Source organism: Micropterus salmoides, unplaced genomic scaffold (assembly GCF_014851395.1).
Source record: "Micropterus salmoides isolate LMB-PRFRI ecotype aquatic unplaced genomic scaffold, ASM1485139v1 Ms_hic_scaffold_1, whole genome shotgun sequence".
NCBI classification, from domain to species: Eukaryota; Metazoa; Chordata; class Actinopteri; order Centrarchiformes; family Centrarchidae; genus Micropterus; species Micropterus salmoides.
The window spans coordinates 15,099,735-15,125,459 of NW_024040040.1; the positions used below are offsets into that span (position 1 = coordinate 15,099,735).

The 25,725-nt window shown below is 40.9% G+C and overlaps 1 protein-coding gene across 2 annotated transcripts in view; it reads right to left on the bottom strand.

Moving 5' to 3' along the window:
- The window catches only part of LOC119903428 (prostaglandin F2 receptor negative regulator-like), a 35,246-nt gene extending 11,308 nt beyond the window's left edge, over nucleotides 1–23,938 (bottom strand). For both annotated transcript variants that reach the window (XM_038719586.1, XM_038719578.1), the window contains exons 1-4: nucleotides 23,815–23,938; nucleotides 7,713–7,825; nucleotides 6,959–7,217; nucleotides 1,152–1,556 (exon numbers count right to left, since the gene is read on the bottom strand). In XM_038719586.1, coding sequence (XP_038575514.1) covers nucleotides 1,152–1,556; nucleotides 6,959–7,217; nucleotides 7,713–7,825; nucleotides 23,815–23,926 — 889 coding nt within the window. In that variant the 5' untranslated portion in view covers nucleotides 23,927–23,938. The remainder of the gene's footprint in view (nucleotides 1–1,151; nucleotides 1,557–6,958; nucleotides 7,218–7,712; nucleotides 7,826–23,814) is intronic.
- Between the last annotated feature and the right edge of the window lie 1,787 nt (nucleotides 23,939–25,725).

Consider the following 25,725-nt stretch of genomic DNA (forward strand, 5'->3'; position numbering starts at 1 on the left):
AGTTACTTATGAGGACATATCCTGAGAGATTTGTGATGATTGGAGAATGAATATGGGATTTATAGTGTAATTTGTGTAATGCTAAGCACCTGTCTTGCACTTGTAGCGCCCCCTAGGGACGTATGTCCAGGTATATCCGGGGCACCTATCTGAACATATCCTGTGAGTTTTGTGATGATTGGCCCTATGGTTGTTGATTTGTGGTCATTCATGTCCAGAGCCACGCCCCATTCAAAGTTCATTGGTCCATATCTTGAAAGGTAATTGAGATATCGACATGCTTTATAAAAAGTTTAATAGGCTTGATCCAATGATGATTCACTGAAAATTTGGTGGCAATCGGAGCTACGGTCTAGGAGGAGATGTCAAAAATGTGATTTTCAAAAAATTGGCATTTCAAAATAGCGGACTAGGCGGACCTTAATAGTCCTTGAGGCTTTTTTGTAGAGCACATTGAGCTGCACCTGTGTGAAAAGGAAGCTGATGCACACAATTTCCAGTTATTCCCCCAAGTTTCATGTTTCTAGCTCATTCCTGCTCACGGGATTTAGCCAGTGCGGCAGACAACAACAAATAATAATAATAATAACTAAAACACACAAAAACAATCGGGTTCTACCGCTACGCGGTATGAACCCTAATTAGTAAAATTGCTGCAGCAGAAACAGAGAAATCATCTTTTTGTCTTTTGTTCCAAGCATTCTTCCTCCTTGTCAAACCTGGCGCCTACATTTGTAGTACTTGTACTTCTCTTTTAAAACAGTTTTATAATAATTTATCCTAATTGTGTGCACTTTTTAACATATCATGTGGTTTTCATCTTACATTGATCTATCTTCAGTATATTTTATTTGGGTATTATTGGGTCTTATGATTGGATGTTTTATATTTTTGCATGATTTGAGATGCATTTTTTTTGCATGATTTTTATTGATTTTGGATTGACGATCAAGTGCACGGGCCGACAGAGCAACAATGCGGCCAGGACGGGAGACAGGACGACCCAGCGGAGCCAGAAAACACTTGGTTCAACCAAAAATGTGAGAAATTCTTCACCCAAACTTACTATTACTGCATTTACTACTGCTACACTGATAGTGATGCTGCTTCTGCTGTTACTACTATTATACTTTTGCTGTTCTTTTTCTTACCTGTAGGAGTAACAGCAACAGTGCCCATCTCTTTTGTGCTCTCCACGATTTTTATCCATTTGCCATTTTCATGCGTCCATTCCGTCCCGTTGCATTCATAAATCCCTTCGTCAGACGATGTCACTCTGGAAATCACCAATTCAAACAATCCATCCTTCCCAGGAACCAATCGAATGCCTCCGTCGGCGTAGCGCCGGTCGTACTTCGGCCCTGTGACTACATCTCCCTGAGGGCCAAATGTCAAAATTTCCTCCAACATTGTTCCCTTCTTCACCGACCAGGTGACGGACAGGTAGGTGGGGTGGGTGAGTTGCCGGGTGATGTTGCAGGAGAGCGTCATGTCACTTCCTTCTGGGACGACTGGGGGCGGGGTCTGGGAGGAGACCCTGAGGGTGTTGGGGATGACTGACGTGAAAAAGATTTTAGGAATGAATATTTATGAATATCACCGAACACAAAGATAAGAAACTGCAAGCTCTCCACACACACACACACACACACACACACACACACACACACACACACACACACACACACACTTCCTACCTTTTACACCAATGTGGAGTGTTTTCCACCTTTTATTGCGTTACGTCATACTTGGCGGCCTTGAATCAACTTACTTGCTTTAAAAATCAATATTCAGGACAAAAATAACTGTCTAAATACTGTAAATTACAAACCTTATAGAAGATCATAATTCAATTTCCCTTTGCTTGGTGTGTCTGTACTTAGCTAAAAGATACTTCTACAGTTGCTTCCTTTGCTAGTATTCTGTATATCTGTATATACAGCTACTGATGACAATTTATGTTTTTACTTTTACTGTAGAAAGTGTTGCATGCTGGTCGAGGCAAGTAGTTAGATAAAATGAAACTAAATATGTTTATTTTGGTATTTATTTATTTTTTATTACTTTTGTATTTACTGGTGGGTGTGTGTGTGTGTGTGTGTGTACTGTTGTGGGTTTTTGTCATGGTTTGTCAGTTCAATTTTCCTGTGTGGGTTTGGTTTTGTATGTGCATGCTTGAACTATTCCATCTGGGTTTGAACTTGTATGGTGTTTGTTTCGAGCCCTGTGTCCTTCATTCATACATACTTTTAGCTGACGCTTTTATCCAAAGCGACTTACAATTGCTATACTGTATGTCAGAGGTTGCACGCCTCTGGAGTAACTAGGGCTTAAGTGTCTTTCTCATGGACACATTGGTGTCTCAAACCCGGGTCTCTCACACCAAAGGCATGTGTCTTATCCACTGCCCCATCACTACCCTGATGTCACCTGTGAATGACCCTGCCTGCTCAAGTGTGTGTAAGATCTGCCCTGATTCCTTTATGTGTCTCACCTGGTTGCTCTTCCTGCCCACTCGTGTGAGCTTCTATGAATGGTTGTCAGTTTCGTTCAATCATTGTCGTGTCCTCATCGTTGCTGAGTGTTTCCCTGCTTGTCTCCGTGTTCTCCCACTGTGGATTTTGATACTGTGTTTGGAGTTCTGTTAATGTTTTTGTTTGGACCTGAGTTTTTCTGTTTCTTTTTGGATTAAACATCATTACCGCACAAGCATTTCCAGTGTCTTGCATTTGGGTCCACATCTCAGTTATCTGCCTCAGCATTCTGCAATAGATCATGACAGTATCCTCCTCAGACCATCTGAACCCTATTTGAGATTGCACTGGATGAGACAAGTAGGTGGAAACTGAAACTAACTGAAAACACTTCTGATCAGGCAGAAATCTCACCACAGATCCACACATGATAACTTTAGCACCTCATATAACAGGGTTCTTGCACCATTTTCAAAGTCAAATTCAATGCTTTTTAAAGACTTTTTAAAACCTCAAGAAATATGATTTAAGACCCAAAAATGTTTTTTAAATTCTTTGATTAAAAAAAGAGATGCACGTTAAATATCTTTCAATGAACGAGGCAATGCCATAATTGGCAGTTTTATTTTCACCATGGGTGCATATTCCAAATTGGGGAACATAGAGGCTGTTTACACCTGACATTAAATTGCATTTTGGGTAATCAGATTGTGATCGTGTAGCACTTGACCACATGTGACTTGACCACAGTACATGTGTAAACCAGGGGTGGAAATTTTTTTGGCTCACCTGCCAAGGTTGCTGGTAGATGAAAAAATCCACCAGCCAAACGTATTTTTACCTGCCAAAATAATAAATCCTTTTGTTTCACATATGCATTTGTTTCTGTACTTTTACTTGAGACAATAAGGAGGTATTATGTCGAATGCAAATTTAAAGAAGAGGCCAGCGTGAAATTTGAAGAAAAGTTATATTATTGCTATTAAATGTACTTCAGACATAAAAGTAAATTGTTTTCTAAATTTACAAGATTCTTATGAATCTTTCAACTTCACAATCACTGCTCACTCTTAATCATGCTTTATCATTCAAATTAAACCTGCTTACTTTCTACAATCACCCTCTTCTGGCCTCATGGTTCTGTCAGAGTCCTGGTGCCACAGCATCACAGCTTTTGTGGGATCAACATTTTTATACAGCCTATGGATCATTCTCCTTAATATCTGGGAAGGACAGGAGGACCATTAGAAGATCTGACAGTGTGTCAGACACTGACTGGACCTCCAACTTTATTTTTTATGTTCTGCTTCAGCCTCCTCTTCCTCTGCTTCGTTTTTTCATTTTGTTGGTTTGGTGGTAACGTTGAATATTGCCACACTACGCTGGTAGCTAGCCAGCTAAAAGCTAAAAACACTCCAAGTACAACTTTTGTCATGTGCTCCAAACACTAGCAGCTTTCATGCTACATTGTTTCACGGGGGTACTTAGCCAATCTGTCAGCTCGCTGCACTGTATGTATCAGCCTCTGAGCCGGGAAAGTTCGTGACAGAGACGGAACGATCTCTGTGTGAAAAGCCACAGCCAACATGCCGGTGTTGTGTTAAGGTTACACGTAACAGTCTTTTTACACGCCGCTGGCTCTGGTAAAGCCAGACCGCTATGTCTGCACACACATAGGCTGCGGGATAATGTTGCAAAAAACTTTTGTTCAGTATGATTCAGCGAATGCAACACATGCGGATATTCTTTCTGCATTGATCTCCGTATTAAAGTGGCTACACTCTCAGTCACCCCACTTTCCTCCCGACTGCTGTCCCCTAAGGCCCACCCCCTCACCAATCTACGCTAATCAAACACAAGTAACATGAAATTACTATAAACAAATACCAATGAACCACCCTAATCCGTGTGTTGGGACCAATTTAAGTGCGACACACAACAAACAAGAATGCCGGTCTGCTGCCAACTGACCCTTTGTTAAGCCCCGCCCTTCTTAGTTACTGTTGCTAAGTCCGACAAACTGTCGGCGCTGCCACTGTCTATCACTGCACTGTCAAATTTGTTGGAAAAAGCGGTCTCAGAAAGAAGCAGACAGTTTTGCAGTTGCATTACACATTTGAAGGTTGTATTCAGGCTGTCAAACTGACTCAAACACACGAGAATAAATGAAAGATAGAAGCTAAAGCCTACCACTCACACAGTACAAGTGAACCACCGCATCACCCGACGATTGAGACAAAAGACAACGATATGAACGACAACAACACTGTTCCTGTCAAGCTGGGTAGGCCTCTATTCATTATTACATTCATGAAAAAGCAGAACAGTAGGGCTTTATTACGTTACATTCAGTAGGAAGTTAGCTAACTAACATTAGGAACAATCCACAGCCGACATTTTTCTGGATTTATTTCAGGTTTTGGAAAGAGAATAAATCGTTCTTCTCCTTTCAACCTCTCTGGGTAGCGACTGTAATTATTACAAGTGCCCCAAGAACAGCGTTTGCATTAGAGTCAATAGAGCGTAGCCATGAAAGTGTTGGACCTCAGTTAGAGCGAGTCCTATACTGCGCTGTGATTGGCCAGCTGTGTGTTTGGGGCGTGGCTTAGCGAAGGGTCAATTATAGTACAGTATTACTGTACATTACATTATTGGTACAATTAAAGTAAAATAGCAATTATATGGCGATATGATGCAGAATACATTTACCCCGCAATGTGGCGGGTGACCTTCCAACATTTAGCCGCCAAACGGAAAATCCACCCGCATTTGGCTGGTGGCAGGTGTTAATTTCCCTCCCTGGCGTAAACGCACCTGAGACGCATTGAGGACAGATTGTGATCCGATCAGCAAAACCACCTCTGGAGGTGGTCAGGTAGGCCTACACCATGACCACATGGATGCAAATGCATTGTCTATCCACATACAACAACAACTTGGGTAGAAATATGTAGGCTACTGGTTGTCTTCTTCAAATAAAATCCAAAAGTCTTACAGCGCAAACAGGCGCCTAGACAGTGTGCCCATACAGTGTTGTGCATAAACATGTTCAAACAGTGTCGATCATTGATCATGCTCATGTTTTTGGTGAACTGATCGTGCCCGTTTGTGAACACGTACTCATGCAAGGGCTGGGCAATAAAACAATAATGATTGCGATATAATTTTCCTCAATAACAATATAACAAATGTTCAATAAATATTTGATGTAATTCATTTGGATCACGAATGAATTAGCACTTTCTTATCTAATAAAATATTTATTTTGTTGAGGAAAAGGGACTGAAAAAAGATTGTACTTCTTCGTTCATTCATATTTGTTGTTTTGAATGTTCTACCTCAGATTTGTTAAGCAATCCACTGTTTGGGATTGCTTAACAAATCTAAGTGTTTGTTCTGACCATAAAGAAAAGTTTAAAAGCACAATTGCCATCTGTTTTTTTTTCAACTTTCACTCAGGAGCAAAAATCTGCCTTTAAACTTATAACAATATAAATAATGATTTGACATTTGTAAATGCTTCGTATTTGTATATCACCTTTCTAGTCTTTTTGACCACTCAAAGCGCTTTTACACAAGCCTACATCTGCATTCACCATTCACACACTGGCGGAACAACTGGCCGCTAGCCGCCTGGTTCAATTCGTATCTTGCGCAAGGATACTTCGACATGCTGCCTGGAGGAGCCGGGGATTGAACTGCTGATCTTCCGATTAACGGGCATCCCGCTCTATCTCCTGAACCACAGTCATTTATGGTGATAAATAGGCCTATCGATTTTGGCTGAGCTAATACATAGGCGCACCGCTAAAGACAGAGGTAAACATGGATAATCCATGGAGGAAAACAAATAATGTTGGAAAGACACACACACTAGCCTCTAGTTGTAGATCAATTTTTGGACCTGCACAAATGAGAGGATGATGTGATGTTCAGTTATTTGAGCTAGACAGAACTATCGGAACTTCCTCCAACCACTTTAAATTTAATGTTGCGTCTCCCAATCTTGCAATCTTACACATTAAACATATAGGCCTACTGATCGTTGTATAGTTCTCTTGCTCCAGCAAGGGTTGCAGGTTATCGTCAACCGCTTATCTTAGGGTTGCAGGGGCTGGAGCCAATCGGGCAAGAGGCAGGGTACACCCTGGACAGGTCGCCAGTCCATTGCAGGGCAACTGCACTGGTGACATGAATAAAATAAATATAGGCTACAAATTAAGTAAAAGATCATGATTTACCTACATATCCACTGTTGTATTTTTCCTAATAACAGACAGGTGACTTCATGAACAAAAATAATGAATTTGAGCATTGTGTTTTGATTTTCACGTGTGTTAATGTTCATTGACACTCAATGTACTAGTAGCCACGCCCCCCCATCCCGATTTTCACCCATTCTCATCTGGCCACCTCAGTTAATGGCGAAAGGACACATTTCTCAAATACACACACACACACACACACACACACCTCTAGCATACCTGTGAGTTTGACCTGAGCCTCGTAGTTGCCACTGAAGGAGGAGTCTGTACTCGGCGTTTGACACCAGTAGAACCCAGCATCAGACGACTTCACCTCCGCTATCTTCAGCTCCACCTCGTCATCCTGGAGCCGCTCTACCGCGATGTCACCGGATGCGACACGCTTGCTAAACAACGGGTCGGGGTACCCGGTGTCAAAGGTGGAAATCATCTTTTTCTGCGCCCCGGTCGCCTCCCTGGACATCATCCACTCGAAATCCTGTAGTGGCATAATATTCATCCCCATATCGAAAAGCAGGTAATTGTGTGACTTTCACACTCTTCAGAGGATGAGCTAAGAAATTTAACCCTACAAGCTTTCCCCTGGAGCCAACTTCAGGCTAAACTCCATCAAAAAAAGACATCAAACAGTGGTCAGCTGTCCATGAGCAACCAACATCACAGTCCTTTTGATGTATGTTTAACACAACAGGTTTGAGGTAAGAATATTTCAAGAACCAGTTGCCGCTCCCTCCACGTTCAAAAGAGAATACTAAAAATGCCATACTCATGACAATTAAACAGCTCTCTAATTGCAGGGAACTCTGGGATCTAAAAGTGGGACAACAGTGCAGAAAAGGCTGAATGGTACTATGAAGAATTTTGACAATAGCAAAAATACAGAACATCACCAGCTTTATCCTTTAAAACTGATCAGTCTGTCAGAAAGATAACACGCACCCAGATGTGATATGGAGTTATAAAAGAAATGTACCTGCTCAGGAGGTCCCGAGTAGTCCTTGACATCACACGTGATAGAGACTGGCTGACCCTCCACCCGGATTAAAGGACCAGGAGACACCGTCACCACCCGAGCCAAGCACCCACCTTTATATATATAACAAAACAAAAACAAGAAGAACTTCACTATTAAGCAACTAATACAGCTAAAGAGTTTCACAATCAATTTTATTAACAGAAATGTAATATTTACCTATATTTATCTTAATGTTTCAAGCTATAGGATGAAGTTATTATATAGTGCAGTCTTAGGCACTTTTGTTTGAACCCTTCTACTGGTCTTTTTATACATGCCTTAAGAAACACTATATATACACACAAGTTCTAACCGGGAATTAGTGTGAGTACACAAGAAAGTATAAATAAACAAAAAATGGATTTCCACACACCCAGGTACAGCAGGAGAGAGCGCCAAGAAATGACATAATGCTTAGAAACAGAGCTACAAAAGGAGGTCCAAAAGAAGTTGAAAATTAGTTGTAACAAGCCATCATGTCGACTCGGCATAAGCAGAGGTAGCGTGGGTGCATGGGGCGGCCAACCCAGGGCCCCTGCTCGTAGGGGGCTCACTACGTGGCTTTATTGATTGTTGAGGACAAAACAAACACCAACGGTACATGATGTGATGGCAGAAAATTGTTTTCTTCTTCCACTTATAATCTTTTATGCAAGTACTTATAAGAGTGCTATTTTTCTCCTTTTATTATGTCTTATATATTGTTTTAAATCTTTAACCTGTTCCCCTCTTTATTATTGTTCTTGTTATTCCAGTCTGTCCACATGTGTGGGGTTTAGGTCAGGTATGTGGTGTGGTTGATTGTTGATTGTTTTCCTCGCTAGCTGTTCTTCTCCTTCTCCAGAAGATCCTTGACTGGTCCCAGTCAAGGATCTTTTGTTCCCCAAAACATAGATGCTCAGACTGTGTAAATGGTCATGCAGCCCTTTGCTCTGGGCCAGACGTTAGTGACTGTCTTAGGAGACAGAACCTCTGGTCCAGCTGATTTTGTTTTAGTATTTCTCTGTTTATTCTCTTTTGTTAAATAAATTCTTCAAAGACAACGGTTCGTTGTAACTCAATTATTTGCCTAACCTCTCACCAGGAATATAATTTCCACGACAATTTTGGCACCCCAGATGGGAAGGACGCATTATCTGGACTCGGGTGAAGTGCGGAGGCCTACTTAGATAGTGGATTCCTCCCTGTGGGTGAGAAGCTGCATTCAACTGAGCCCTGGTCATCGCTCCGGTCCTGAACTTACACGGTGAGAAATTAGTAGATAATTGAGTGAAAAGATAAAGAGAACGAGATTGAACAGAGTGAAGTCTTATATCTTGCGCCTGAGTGATTTACAGGACCCTCTAACCGCTTGTAAATTGAAGTCGGTGGAGAGTGGGACTGGATCAAGGGCCCGCGGACAGATGTGTCCGGGTTTTCTCTGTGGTGTCCGAGGGTTTTTGGGGTTTCCGGCTGATAAGTTGGGTTTGCAGCGCCTAGCTTCAGACTTAACCGAACTCAGTGGACCCAACTATTGCTGTGGACCCAAGTACAGACTAGCTAGAAAGAGAGACAATGGGAAAGTGTTAGAGTAAAGTCAAGACTGGGTCGGAAACCATTCCACTATTACCCTCACCAATTGTGAAATGTATGACTGAAAAACATGCAAACTCAATGGGCCAATTTGATAAGTGGGTTGAATTTGGGTTCCCAGCAACGGGGAGCTTTAGTCTACATCAATTGTGGCAACTGAAGATAGAGGTGGAGGAAAGGATGGCGGTGGAGAAACATGCAGCCTTGTCCAAAAAACAGCAAAAGAAAAACCAGCAAAAGAAAAATCATCCATTTAAAGCAGACTGGAAAGCTTACATGGAATGGAGGGAGGAAGCAGAGGCAAGGGAGAGAAAAAGTCAGAAAAAAGAGGGTCGGGTTAAGTGCTCTCAGGATAAAACGAAGGGGGCATGAATAAGGATTTTTGGGCACAATTCACACAAGCACCAACAACATCACAAATACCTCCTAACACACAAACACAATCTAATCCATTCCGGCTGGATCACGACCTGGACTCCGCTCCGCTTCCTCCCCCCTACAATCCAGCTTTGAACCAACCACAAGATCCAAACCAGCAGCTCCAAGGAGTGCACATTTTAAACCCGGAAGAGACTGAAACCAAAGCCGCAACAACAGTTGTGGCTGCGGAAGGGCCAGTAACGCTTCAAGTCGAAACAAAGACTGAGGGAGAGGTCCCTGGAGGTGTCGGGACACAGGTGCCTCAGAGACACGGCGCCGTTTGCAGAGGTACAGACAGGAAGCCAAGGGCACTGCCTATAGAGCGACCTCTATACGCGCTGAGGTCTGAGAGTAAAACGGATGACCAACTGAACATGGAAATGCCAATGATGGAAGCTGCAGGGCACGCAGGCCTGGTGCTATTTTTCCGTCCCTGGGCTGAATCAGATATTGCAGACGCAATGGTTCATGTGACCAGTCCGGTTGACAACATCGAAAATTTTGAGAAACAACCACACAAACCACAACTGAGAATATTCGTAAATCAACACGGTACTCAGGCTTCTGAATTTCAACCAGATGACTCCTTACACTGCACAGCAGAAGGGGATCCGAGAACACTGTACAGTAAAGCGGGTGATGTATTCAAGACTGTATTGACATACACTGCTCAGGTTAGTAAGTCCAGTAACAGGTTTCTCCCGCACCATGGTTGCGCACACACAGGTGGACATGGCTGAACTGTCCGAGGTGCCGGCTGAGTTGTGGGCCCGTCACAAACTTGACGTAGGACTGATACAAGGAGCCACCCCTCTGGTAGGTTGCCCAAGATCAGATTTCCAAACAATGTCCAATTAAACAAGAAGTGCTTGAAGGTATTAAACCGGGTTTTGATTCATTGTTACAGGCTGGAGTCATCATTCCATGCTCTGACTCCCCTGTGTGCACATCCATTTTTCCAGTAAATAAAATCTGGGAAAAGGGTCAACCTACAGAATGGAGATTTGTCCAAGACCTGACTGCGAGCACCAGAAGTGGCAAATCCACCCACGATTTTGTCATTGATTCCGCCAGATGACACACATTTTTCAGTTGTAAAATGGTACTGAAAATTTTTTTTTCAGTACCAGTACACAAAGACAGCCAGTACTGGTTTGCTTTTTCCTTTAATGGGAAAAGCTACACATGGTCGCGCTGCTCCATGGGATACTGCGGGTATACTGCGATACCCCTGGGGTTTTTCACAGTGTGCTACGTGATAGTCTTCGAAGTTTATATCTACCGCATGGTTCGGTTTTGTTGCAGTACGTCGATGACATCATGGTCTGCAGTTCCTCCCATAAAGCATGCAAGCTTGATACCATTGTGATGCTAAAGCATTTAGCTCATAATGGCCACAAGGCTAGTCTGTTTAAATTGCCCAGACAGAAGTGAGATATCTGGGGCACGTGATCACTGCAGAGGGTAAATCCCTCTCCCTGAAGAAGCGTTCACAGATTTAAAGGGCTCTGGGACTTCCAAAAACTGACCGACCGTTTACTCAGTTTGTTGATGAGAAAAACGGGTACATGACTTCTGTTCTGACTCAAGAACACGGGGGAAAACAACGACCTGTAGGTTATTTTTCCTCCAGACTTGACCCTGTTGCTGCTGGACTGCAACTGTGCCTCTGAGCTGTAGCAGCAGCGGAAAAAGCAGTGGTTGCATCACGAGACCTTGTAGGATATGGTGATCTCACACTCATGGTACCAGATGCAGTTTCACACATACTACACACACAAAAGACATCACATTTATCGGCGCAGCGCTGGTTAAGATATCACACTACTCTTCTTGACATGCCTAACATCACGGTTAAAAGATGTACTGTTCTTAACCCTGCTAATCTCCTCCCTACCCCAGCAGATGGGGATCCACATGACTGCGTAGTTTCCATAAAGCAGGTGTGCACTCCCAGACCAGATCTAACGGACATCCCTCTGGCAAATGTAAATCTTCAGTTGTTCGTGGACGGATTGGCGTCCTGCTCTCCAGACACTGGTGGAGGTTTGGTGGGGTTTGCAATTGTCACTCAGCATGAAACATTGTTCAGTGTTAAATTACACACATTACACTCACATCACATTTTTCAGTTCAGGCGGCAGAGCTAGTGGCTCTCACGGAAGCCTGCAAGCTGGATAAGGGCAAAACAGTTAACATCTACACAGACTCTTGTTATGCATTTGCAACAATTCATGATTTTGTTGCTTTATGGTGTCACAGAGATTTTCTAACTTCTGCAGGGAAACCCATAGCACACCACAACCTTGTGTCTGGCCTGTTGGACGCTGTTCTGCTCCCAACTGCGATTGTGATAACCAAATGTGGTGCACACTCGAACAAAACAGATTCTGCTTCCACGGGAAATGCTGCAGCAGCAGCAGTATCAGGCTCCAGTTTGTTCCATGTTGTTTAATGTTGGATACACCTGATGAGGTGTCTCCATATGATGATGTAGTGTTGTGTTGTTCAAAGAACATTTCGTTCATAAGACCTAATAGTGTATATGACTTGGGAGGAACGGGTTGTCTCAGTGAGTGATTCGTTCATTTTCACGCATGCGTGAAGGATCTTGGACTCTTACGTTCACTCGTCACACGTCAGCTGCATGGGCTCCGTCAGCACAGGAAACAGAATTGATTAGTTCACGACTGTGGGTCTCTAGGTTTGAGTCGTTCATTTGTCACGTGACAGCTCCTACTGTGGAGCAGGAATGAACGACTCGTTCACCGCTCACATGGGTCCTCCTCAGTCTTTCGTTCCCTCGGCAGGCTGAGTGACTGCCAGCGCCGGAGAATGAGAGGCAGGTCGGCTGTCAGGTAACAGTCGCTGGACTGACATTATATAGCTATTTTGTTAATTATGTGACATTTTATAAAGCATAACATTATTACAGCGCAGTGATGTTGTGCTAAGTTATAGTTTTAACACAGCCGTACCGTAACTTTAGTCCTGCTAGTGTTTAACATTACAGCTAACAGCTGATGAGAGTTGTTCGAGGTCCGCTCCACTTCAGAGCCCTGACAGGGTTCTACCTGGAGCTGAATTACCTCCGAGGTAGTCCCCTCTCTAAAACAAACAGACCCGGTCATTAAAACATACAGCTGTTAGCTGTAAACAGCTGGTGAACAACCTGCAGTGTTCAGAGAGCGATGTGCTCATGTGTGTTTCTCTGTCTGCAGAATCCGGACCTGATGTGGCCCATTCTGCGCCCAGACCTGCCAAACTGCTGCGTTTATATGTGTTTATTTCTCTGTGCTGGAGTTCTTTAAGAACTTGGTGGCTTGATGCAGATTATTATTAAATTGGTTGAATTTTAATTAGAGTGTGTTTCAAGCTTATTACTTCAATATATTTACTGCAAATCTGATATTAATATTTTACTCATGGATAGGGACGTTATGCTACTGTATGAATGAGCACTTCAGAGCACTTCAGAGATAATGATAGTAATTATATACATAAGCCTTTATGTGGCTGGTCTGGTTGTATACTCGGGAAAGATTGTCAAAATGGAAGGATTTAGCCGGAGTAGTGGTGATTACATATTGACAACATATTTCTGCGGTTTTTACATGGTTTGAATTTGGCTGTGGGCCCAGCGGGGTTGATATAATGATTATATACAGTAATGAAGAGATGAATTTGTGTATTATACTTTGTCAAATAAAGCAAGCAAGGCAGCCTTCCGGCGCTGTTTTTTAATCGCCCACTAGAGGGCTGCAGCACCACAATAACCAGCCTAGTTCAAATGAACGAAATGACTCAAAAAAAGATTAGTTCATTTTAATGAACGAGATTTGAATGAACAAGTCTGTCAAAAGATTCGAACTTGCCATCACTAGTTAGTGACTGTCTAAGGAGACAGCTCCTCTGGTCCAGCTGATTTTGTTGTAGTACTTCTCTGTTTATTCTCTTTTGTTAAATAAATTCTTCAAAGACAGCGGTTCATTGTAACCCAATTATTTGCTAACCTCTCACCAGGAATATAATTTCCACGACACATGACACTATGCTACATAAGGAGAATTCAGCAGATCTTATCAAATGAAACAGTCTCTTCACTAATGGTTTCAATGGTAAACCACCACAAGAATGACAATTACCAGCAAACACACTACATTCTAAGGAGACACGTTTTAATAAACATGAATCATAAAGTAACATTTGTATTTCAAACAAATGCCAAACTTATTAGCACATTTTAACAAATCTCCCTTTATTCTCATGCCTCATGGGAATTCTGAGGGGCGGATGAAGGCTGCGTGTACGCAACGGTTTATTCACAGCGTCAAAGTCCACTGGAAGCCTCTCAGTGTTTCAGCAGCGGAGCGTGTAGCCTGCCCCCCGTTAATGACTTGTTTTTAATCGTTCTTTTTGTGCTTCTACTACATTCTTCAAAGCTCTCTGTGGCTGTTTCTCAATACCGAATTCGCGAAGTTCGGACTTCTGTACTTTAAAGCTTGGACTTGGCAAGTTCGGCTCGAGAGTACAAACTCCCAGGAACGGGAGCACGCAGTCAGTCATTCAGCAATTGGAACAGCAGTGGAATTGATGATGGCCGGACCTGTTAGCGGGCAGGACCTCACATCTCCGAAAAAGTCGTAGCAATTTTTTAAATCAGCTCCGTCTTGAGAAATCAACCACATATTTGTAGTTTAAACAACTATATTCCCACATAAAAAACTCTTAAAACTACTATATGTGACACAAGAACAGCAGTATTACAAGTTACAGTTCCGAGTTTTCTCATCTGACATTTCACACTTTTTGGCGGCAAAATGCATTCTGGGATATCTGGCGATCCGAAGTTCACACAAGTCACAAAAATAAAAGTCATAAAAAATGCAGAACTAAATCTGAGGTTGCTGCTGCCAGGTTTTCTCTCCTCCATACTGTCTCTTGCACGTGTCTTTCTTCTCTTGCAATGTCCTTACGAATTTTATTTATGTGATTGCTTTCTGTCTTGCATGTGTTCTTCCTGGGCCCCCTTTTCTCAGTTTCTTCTTACAATCTCCTAGTATATTTTATGAATATACTAACCTAATTATATGAATATGCTGACTACATATATCATGCAAATATATTGTCTAATAATAAAACATACTGATTTCAACAACTCAATATAAAGATCCCAATCATGATCTTAACTTTTGACTAGTGATATGATTACTGATATATTTGAAACTAATTTGTGACATAATGTTCATAAAACTTTGCTTCCACAGTACACTGTGGGGGCCATACATCACTTTTTTCCATGGTGTGTGACTTTTGACAGTAAACTGTATTCAGCAGCCTCACCTTGTTAGCTAGGTTTTGCTGTTCCTCACGCAGTTGTATTCGTCACACATAGCTGTTTCTGTTTCAGTTAATGATTGTGTTTCAACCTAAATATTGATTTGGCTATCATTAGCACCTGTTTGGTATAATTGTTTAATCATACACCTGATGATATTTGTAGGTATATATGCCTACAACCTACGAGAAGAATTAATGCTGTTTTGAAGGCAAAGGGTGGTCACATCAAATTTTGTTTGTATTTATTTATTTCCACTGTTCACTCACTTTGTATTTCCTTAATTGATAAAAATGATCTATTTTTTGAAAGCATTCTTACTTTGCAGCATTTTTCCACACTGGCCTAAGAATTTATATAATGAATAGGTTGTATTCAAATGCACTGTATCTGTAGCAGACGGCCTGCTGGGGCATGACCTAAGACCCGGATCTCCACGAAAAATGGTGAAACAGCCTTTGTCTTTTATGCTCCAAGGCACTGGGACTTCGTACCCAATCATGTTAGGTGTACCCCAACGCTATCATCTTTTAAAACCAAACTCAAAACATTCCCTTTGCCATTTCAATATTGTTGTTCTTTTCTATTGCATAATGAAGTGTACAGTTTTACAAATCAAAGTGTTCCTATACACCATTATACTTCCAATTTGATTATGATCCTATACCTCATCCCACCACCCCACAGGTAACAAAGCACAGATGCAATCACCATTACACACAAACACCGTACAGAAACAAAGCATACCAAAAAGAAAAAGCGAGAAAAAAAAGTTTAAACAAAATACAACATAACACAAACACTCCCTCAAGGAAAGCAGTTTAAGTAGTCACCACCAGACATTAAAACTGATTACAATTCCCAATTGATGTATTCATGTACTTCACCTCAATACTATTTAAAACTGGTTATAAAGGATTTGGTCCAATCTATTTTTGGTTATGTATGCTGACCTTTCAAGAGATTTTAGATTCAGGAGTTTTTCAAACCAAAGTGAGACATCATGAGCTCATCACCTATCCTTTGGAGAATACTTAAAATTGCAGCGTAACAGCAAATTTCTTAATATCTGGCAGCCTGTTTTGTTGAATCATCTAATCCTAAAATACAACTGCTTGGACTTAATGTTGACTTGCAAGAGAGAATATCTATCAAAATCCTGCAACTGTATGTAGAAACAAAGAGGCAGAAAACTTTAGCTTGCGTTCAGCTCGACTGCAGGATCTATTTTGTAGCACTTGCCTCTAAGGGTTTTTAATTCCCTACGAGCATTGTCTATTTTTAAATACATTTTGTTTATTGTAGTAATAAACTGTCTCATAATGAACTGTACTATAGTCCCAATGACTTTTTAACATCTCTTTATGCCATTTTTTAAAACCCTTTACAATACAATCAATTTTCCTTTTAACATTATTCATTTTAGCTGCACTTGTCAGAAGTCTGGTTTGCTTTTTAGGGATCCAAGCAACGAAGCTGCTGGAGCCCTATTTTTATTGTGCTCATTCTTCTTCTTTCTTTCTTTTCTCTGCTAAAACTGTTTGGACAGCAAAAACTGCTGGACGAAAACTCAACAAAACTGGCAGGTGGGTTGCAAATTCCACCTACTAAAGCAAAAAAAATAAAATAAATGGCACTCATTGACCTATCAACTTTACGTTTTAGCAATTGTCTTGAAAACGGCTTTGTTTAGAGTCAAACTTCTTTCATCATTTTAATCTCTGGATTCATCTACACCTTTGATACAATGGTCTTCTGCTCAAAAAATGTCAAATTATGCAACTTGTATCACTTTTCACAAAAACCTACTTTTCAAACTCGTCCTACATTGTTTGTCAAGTCCAAATTCTTTCATCACTTTAATCTCTATAGTCACCGGCATCTGGTGAACTGTTGGTTACTTAATTAGGACCATGCATGCAAAGCAGCATTGCTGGGAACCTTACTGTAATCGGTCAGAATTTCGCATTTGCATTCATTTTTGTTTTTCTTTTATATGCTTCCGTAAATAAAAGTCATACTGCAGACTTTAATTGTAGAGCACTTATCAAAACAGAGTACCAAGTGCTTTCACAGAAGATAAAAAACATTAAAATCATAACAGTTAAAAAAGACAACAATAAAATATGACATAACATGCACAAATTAAAATGAAATTAAAACAATAACAGGACTAGCCTATCAGATAAAATCAGAAAACGTATTCCGGACTAAAGTTTTCAGTCAAGACTTAAAGGAAGACACTGGGCCTTTCTCAATCTGTGTTCTTGTCTGTTCTTGTGTTCTTGTGAAAGTGTTGTCCTAATACACAAGTTTGCATTTTGGCAAGACCGGAAGCAAATAGCACTCCGGTTTCCGTTTTATGGGAACTTTAAAGGTTCAGTGTGTAATATTAGGAGGATCTTTTGACAGAAATGCAGTATAATATACAGTACATAACTATGTTTTCAATGGTGTATAAAGACCTTACATAATGACCTGTTATGTTTTTATTACCTTAGAATGAGCCATATCTACATAATGCAGGTCCTCTTGCATGGAAGTCGCCATGTTTCTACAGTAGCTTAAACAGATAAACTATTCTACAGAGTGCATTTCATCACTATGTTGAATACATACGAAGAAGTAGAAGTAGTAGTCATAGTAGTCGTTGTCTGGTTTATTAGAAGTAACAGGAGAAGAGAATTTGGACAAACGGAGGACCACATGCATTATTTTAGCGCAAGAGCTGACAGAGCACATCAGCCACCATAGCTTCTTCTACGCGCTTGTAAATGGAGGGGTGACCGGTGACTGAGCAGTTGCAATCAGGTTGCAATTTGCAACCCTCACCACTACAGGGCTCTACAGTGCGACAATTTTGCTTGTATATGCCCCTAAAAATATATATATGTGTGAACCGGATTTTTTATTTTTTTTTACCAGCAATGTGTGCGAGAAAATACAACCTACCACATAAAACAACCCCTTGCCCCAAGTGGTGGGTAAGACACGACGCAAAGTTACACCGGTACACCGGTAGGCCTAAATCTGTAAGAATTAAACTTTGGGGCTTGTTGTTTCCGTTAAATGAATTGAACGAATGAATTGTGGAGAATCTAACCCATCTAAAGATGTGTAGGTCCATATTGATCATACGTTTAAACATTAATATTTGTATTAACAATCTAAACAGCTTAAGAGGTTTTATACATCCCAAGAACTTGTATAAAACCCAGACCAGTCGTTTGGAGACCTGCATTTATTGTATAAATGTGTTCCCACACCAGGCCATAAAAAGGGATAGGCGGATAATCGAAGTATTATGGTAGGCTGTCGCATTTGCTTATTCATACTAAACAAACGTTTGCGGCATAATCCGCAGAAATGTGTGCTTTCACCAGTGTTGGGCAAGTTATTAAGAAATTGTAATAAGTTACTATTTACTAGTTACTCCTTGAAAAAGTAATAGCCTAAAATTACTTTATTTGTTAGTGGGTGATAAAAGAAACTAGTTACATTACTCGTTATGTTACCTCAAGCAAAGCAGTCTCTCCTGACTTTTTGACTAATATCATATTTGTAACAGCAGCAAGGAGTATGGTTTTTTACAAAACATATAACATCTTTTAACACCACCGGATGAAATGAAAAAAATAAAGCAAGTAAATCCCGACTTTTGAACTACTGTTTTCTGCACATGTATTTATGAGAGCAGTAACCTATTCAGTATTTTTACAAAACGTTACGTTAACGTGACTCTCTCCCGACGAGTCCAAGCATCACTGGCAGTAGTGGCTGGAGTTCCTTTCTATAAGTTTCACATTGCTGTGCTGCTTCACGGTTGTTGTTCACGGTTGAAAGAATTTTGCTGGTTGTACAAAGTTTACAACGGATGACAACGTTCTTTGCATTTTAGACTGTGACACAATAATGGTGATACTTACAGCTGTGGAAACAACGCCTTTCTCCCTCGTTCTCCATTCTTCCCATAGCTTTTTGGCTAACAGCTTACCTCAACAACAGTGGCGCATTCACGTCAAGTATGGTTCGTTATCTGGATTAGTTGACTGTAATAATATTACTGTATTGGAAAAGTAATCTGTTACACTACTAGTTACTGGGAAAAATAATAACTGTTTCTGGCTAAATTCCAGGGATTCCTGCAGAGCCTGAAACTTTTTGTGGAGGACTTCCACCAGAAATAAGTGGGCATCAAAGCTGGACAGTTTCTTGTCTATTGAGTCCAGGATGTCTGCAAACTTACTGCCCTGAGTGGAGACTGCTCCAGGTGAGTCTTCAGTGTGGTTTCTCTTGGGCTTCCCCATGACCACTCTGTGAAAACACTGGTCAGTTTAAACTTCAAGGTCCTCCAAACACTCGTCTTATAGGTCCTCCAGAGCGATGAGACTGTTTTGATTGGTATTCCTTTAACTTTGGCTTAAATTGGCAGATTGTCCGATTAATAAAATGTTTGTACAGCTGTGCACCTCCGTGTTTGAATTGCACAAAGTCCCACGAGATTACATGCTCACCTTGTCAACTCATCTCTCACAGTCTCTCCTCCTGCTCCTTCACCGTAACAACCATCTAGCAACTTGCCATTTCTTTAATGATTGATGGAACAAAATCTGTTTGATTTGATGGGAATCACCACAATAAGTCGGGTTAGGTATGGATCTAGACATACGCTCATTTGCAAACTGAAAGTCTGAAAAGTACAAATCAGTTTTGTGGGCTTCTTCAGTGTGCAATAGTGAATAATTTTCAGGGTTGAGACTTTTCAGCTTATCACCAACAATAAATCAACTCATCACCCGCAGATGCATCAAGCGGCTATTTTTCGTATTGGATTTGATTTATGGATGTACAAAAAATGAACAATCAAAGGGATAAGAACACTTACTTCCATCATGGTCTCATTACACAGTTAAGACCTTGATCAAAACATAATGATCAACTAGACTACAAATATCAGGCTGTCATTTGTCAGACTAAAATGCAAATCATCTACAGGCTGTTACAAGAAAAGAAACTGAATGTCTGGTGGTCACATTAAAGGGGAAGTCAAAGAGAAAATTTCAATGTGCACAGCAAATTTCACACCAATGTGGCCATGATATGTGGAGACTGCACTTTATAAAAGGGTTTGTTCAGGATTTTTTCAGACTGTATAGCCGCTTTTCCATTACCAGTACCAGCTCAACTCGCTTTAGGACTCGACTCGGTTTAGCCGTGCTCTGTTTTCCATTGCAGATAGTACCTAGAGATAGTACCCCTCAATGTAGCTGGTGGTCATAGCGACACACAGACACCGGCAACCCACACACAAGCTGTGACTTGATTTAAGTTAAAATGTTTCAACATTACTCAGAATGTATTGACAGAGTTTTCCTCTGCCGTTGTTGCTGCAGCGGTCTCTGTGACAGTGGGACCAGAGGGTTCAGGTGGCTGGCCGGCCTCGTGAGCTCCCCCCGCAGGTTGGTGCAGAGCTCCTCAACTCCGAAAACTTTCAAGCACATTTTTGTTCCACCATCACTTTTTGTAAAACTGTCAATATCTGAAATCTACACAGTTGATTTCTCACCTCAAAACTTCTCAGAAGTGGATTTAGTGATGACAGTGGCCTCTGTCAGGCGCGCGCAATGATGATGCAGTGAATAGTGATGATTCTCTCTGACCAATCAGTAGTCTGCTGTGTTTTCACGTCATATTTTAGTGTCGCCTCAGCTTGCTTGGAACCTCAACGGAGGTGATACGAAAAAAAGTACCTGGAAGCAGGTACAGGTACAACTTTTCCACAATGGAAAACTAAACAATGGTGAGTTGAGGCAAGCTGGTACTGTGCAGTGGAAAAGGGGCATATGAGGTATATGAGGTACTTATCATGTTTAGTGTATTACCTGCAGTAAATGGCCGTGGGTCAGCAGCAAAACGTGTTTAAAGACCTAAAACAATTAGAATTTTCAGCACTATACCTTGCGTCAGAGATTTATTTCATTTATAATGTGCAGCTAAGTTATGCTTACGGGTAGCTTGTAGAACATTGAAGTTCTACAGTTGAGAAAATGTATTTCCAAATTAAATGGCTATCTAATGGCAAGGTAAGGGGCTACGGAGGGGTTTTAACACCTTTAAGACTAACATAGTTAGCCAGCTAGCTAACGCTACAAAGGTAACGTAGCTAATGCTACTACTAAGGCTGGGCACATTAACACGTTACATCTGCACCCTGTGTTTAATGTTGCTTTACGTTACCTTGTCAGTGCTTGTAAAAATCCACTGTGACTTGTAACGTCATTTCAAGTCAACCGAGTGAAGTCTGTGCGATTGAACACACCGTACCCCGCTATCACCCCCCCCCCCCCTTTCAGAGTTTTATCATTATCAGAGTATATAAACAACACGCTGACATCTAATTCGGCAAACGAACCGTTACAGTTCTGAGATATGACATTGGGTTTACGATATTGAGACGAGATGAGATTTGAATACTATTTTTAAGAAATCATCAATACTGAATTATTGGAAAATTCAGAGCATTAAACACTTATAATGCAGTGCAGTTAAATGTGCATGTGGTATTTTTGCACCTCAATAATAAATTAATTCATTTTAATTCACTTATAAACTCCTGGACTATAATAACTCCGGTGTTTCAGCAGTTTTCTACTCCCACATGTGTGTATTCTCTGACATGTCCAGAAAAAAGTAATATTACGAGACTAACGTCATCATTTATTGAGAATTTTTTTTGTTGCCTTGCCCAATATTCTGCTGTGCATTACGTTCTTGCTCTGCTGATCCCCTTCAGACATTTGGCCGATGCAGTTTGGGACGGCATGTTGCATGTGAAAGTGAAACTAACCGACAACACGTCAAATCTCGCCACAATTCTACACAGCTCTAATAAAGTGCAGCTCACAGTCTCAAACAGTGCAAGGTTTTGCCTCAGTTTTTTGATGATTATATTGCAAAACTTTCACAGCTACGTTACCACTCTGTAACAAGCTGGCTGCAACTCACCCCACGAGAAGTTCACTCGATTACTATTGCAGCGCCCTCTTGTGTCCATTAGCTGGGCAAAGTTGATATTGTAGACTCCGTGTGGTGCTCACAAGTCTCTGAGCTAGAGTCCAAGTCAAGACTCAAGTCACTCGTGGTTATAATGAATGTTTTATCACCTGATACGTCCAAACCAGGCTGCTCATAACTTTGCAGATGTTTTTCACTTACAGTGCACAACTGTGTTATGCAATTAATGACAGCTTTAACTACTGTAAGTCAACACATCCCCCAGACTCTCAAACCAGTGTAATGTTAACTAAATAAAACTGTAACGTTACATGATCAACAACAAACCTGTAACCTGTTTCACGCCAGCGTTAATAATTAACATGATGGCAGCGAGCAGGACGTAAATGATAACGTTAATCAATCACCACAAGTTTGGCAAGCAAACAAACACTCATTCATCTTTTCATAAAGAACGACAGTTGGAGTTAACTTCCAGTAGGTCATAGCTAAAGCAAGACCAAGCTGGCATTAGATGGCCAAGGCTGAGCTAAACATGTTCTCTAACCTCAGGTTACTAACCTATTTTGCATTCAGCACTTCTTTGTTTGGGTCTTGTTGTATGAAGTTTTAAAGCCAAAGTTTATGATGAATGGCACAGCAGCTGCCAGTGTCTCACATGTGGCCGTGGGTTAGGTTACAGGTAATGTAGGGAGGGGAATAACAGCTAGCTCATCAGACATTTCCTAAAAATTATTCACGAGTCCGGCACCGAGTTCGACTCAAGTCTGAAGTCTTTTGAGTTAGAGTCTCAAGTCAAGTCTGAAGTCACTGTGTGTGCAATTTAAGTCGGATTCGAGTCCGAGTCTTAAACTCGAGTCCCCATCTCTAACGTAGACTATGTTACGTTATTTGTTTTTTACTGCGTGTGAAAAATGTCAATTGCTCAAGTCTCATGAGACACCTTTAAAAGTTGAGTGTGTAAGATTTAGGGGCATCTAGCGGTAATGTTGCGAATCGCAACCAAGTGTCTAGTCTACTGCTCCCATCCCCCCTTTCAAAGAGCGTAGAATAGCTATGGTGGCTTACACAGGACAAAAGATGTCCTCATCTGAGACAGCAGCAAAAATAAGGGGTGCTGAAATAGATCTCAGTCATGGCAGCGACAGGTACACACATTTTCACTTTCTCTTTAGTAGTTTAAAAGGCACATGAAGGTTTTTTGCAGCAATGCTTTATTTCAAGTTGAATTGAAAGCTTTTACTTTGAAAAATTCCAACATTAAACAGGCTGTAGGCTGTGAGTCTGTGGCCTGCTTGACACATCTTTGAAATAACGGTCGGAGAACATGTTTCCCCTAAATGTCCTCTGCCTGAAAATACTGGGGAAATGAAAAAGCGTCCGTAGGTTAATGGATGCGGATCAAATGCCGGAACACACACACACTGATACACATGCTTTATTGTGAGAACATAGTGACAAAACGCGCTCTGTGTCGCAGTTTGTCTGTTTGGGCTACTGTAGAAACATAGCGGTGCAACATGACAACATCCATGTAAGAGAGGCCCACAGTTATGCAGATAGAAATGGCTCATTCTAAGGTAATAAAAAATTATGTAAGGTCTTTATACACCACTGAAAACATATTATATTGCATTTTTGTTAATAGATCCTGAGAAATATTACACACTGAACATTTGATGAATGTGAGGATATAATTATTTAATTTTACAGTACCTATGAAAGCAATGAGGCAGCAGAGCAGGGACAAAAGGATGGCAGAGACAGCAGCCATCTTCGTCATTTTCAGCTGAAAAGAAGAACAGCTGTTTTCCATTACCAGGGTCATTTCCTCCTTAGATCCACACCTCCTTTGTGTGTGTTCACATTTATGGTTTTTAAAGGAAGTGATCCAAGAGACTCTACCTACTTTTGACTTTAGAGAACAAGCAAAGCTAAAGTTATATTTAGAGCACATACAGAGAAGTGAAATTCTTATTGTACTTTTATTGCTTCCCAATTATTGAATCCCAATACAAACGCCAAACAATTACGTTTTTTAAGGTGCACAACAACTAATGTTAGACTTAGAAAATTTGAAAAATTGACATTAGTTGGGAACCACTTCCTCTTGTACTGTACAGTATCTCACAAAAGTGAGTACACCCCTCACATTTTTGTAAATATTTGATTATATCTTTTCATGTGACGACACTGAAGAAATGACACTTGCTGCTACATGTAAAGTAGTGAGTGTACAGCTTGTTTAACATTGTATTTTTGCTGTCCCCTCAAAATAACAATTCATACAGCCATTAAAGAGGTGGTATTATGCTTTTTGGCCTTTTCCCTCTCCTTTATTGAGTTATATACCTTTTTCATGCATGTAATGGGTTTGCAAAGTGAAGAAGCCCCAAGTCCAGCTCAAAGGGAGTTCCCATCTCCCACAGAAAACTCTGCTCTGAACTGCCTGAAAACAGCTCATTTGTAGTCCAGCCGTTTCCCTTTCATCCCTATGACGACACAGGGATGAAAGCTAAATGCGTGTTGTGCCCTGTTTGCTTCTCACTGACCCACCCTTCTCAGCTTCTGATTGGCTAGTAGTCCTTAACTAGGAACTGCGCATGCGCAACTCATCATTTAGAGACAAGATGTATCTCTCCACAGCTAAAACGAAGCATTCAGCACAGGGTGAAAAGAGGAGCTGCTGCAATGTGCAGTATGAAAAGATATATGGTGTTTTTTGAAAATGAAACCATGTAAACCTATTTTGGTACAACCCCTAAATAAGATTTTGAACCTGAAAATGAGCATAATACCACCTCATTAATGTTTAAAATGCTGGCAACAAAAGTGAGTACACTCCTAAGTGAAAATGTCCTGTCTCTGACAAATAAGGAAGTGCAATTTTAATTTCAGAAGAACAAATTTGCTGTGTTTTATCATCACCTCTCATTTTGTTTTGGTTTGTTTTTAGGTATATTTCCCAATTTGAAATGGACTTTTATAAACATACACCTGGTGCTACATCTCTAATCCATCTGGAAGATTAAAAATCTTACCTTGCAGGGTTTGACTAGATGAAAGGTCAGAACACCATCAGCGCCAAACGACTTCTCACTCTAACTGATATTTTGCCTAAACAATTTGTATAGATAGGTTGTGTGCCCTCTCTTGAGTGCCTGTTACACCACTATGAATGCAGGGGAAATGTGTAGAACATATTTAGCTTGAGGTAAAGTCAGCTTGTGGTTATGGTTGTAGTTCACAGTCTCTGAGCCATCATGAGCCTACAACAGCTCTGTACCTCACAAAGCTATTTTTAGTCATTTATTTTAGATGTAATCATTGCTCTTGGATGATGTACATTTAGAGAAACTCTAGGAGATGACATTACATAGATCTGATCTAGCTAACAGTGCAAAATAAAGTAAAACAAGTTGCAACAGAGATATTTTAGCTGTGAAGCAGGAATGTGACCAGTTCCACGTGTCCAATTAATAAAGTCTGCATCCTGAAAAACAATTTAGTGAGTTGAGATGAATAGCATAGAACATAAGATAGGACTTTATGCTGACGATGTCATGACATTTCTCAAGCACCCAGATGTATCACTCCCTACTCTGATGACGCTACTAAAAGAATATG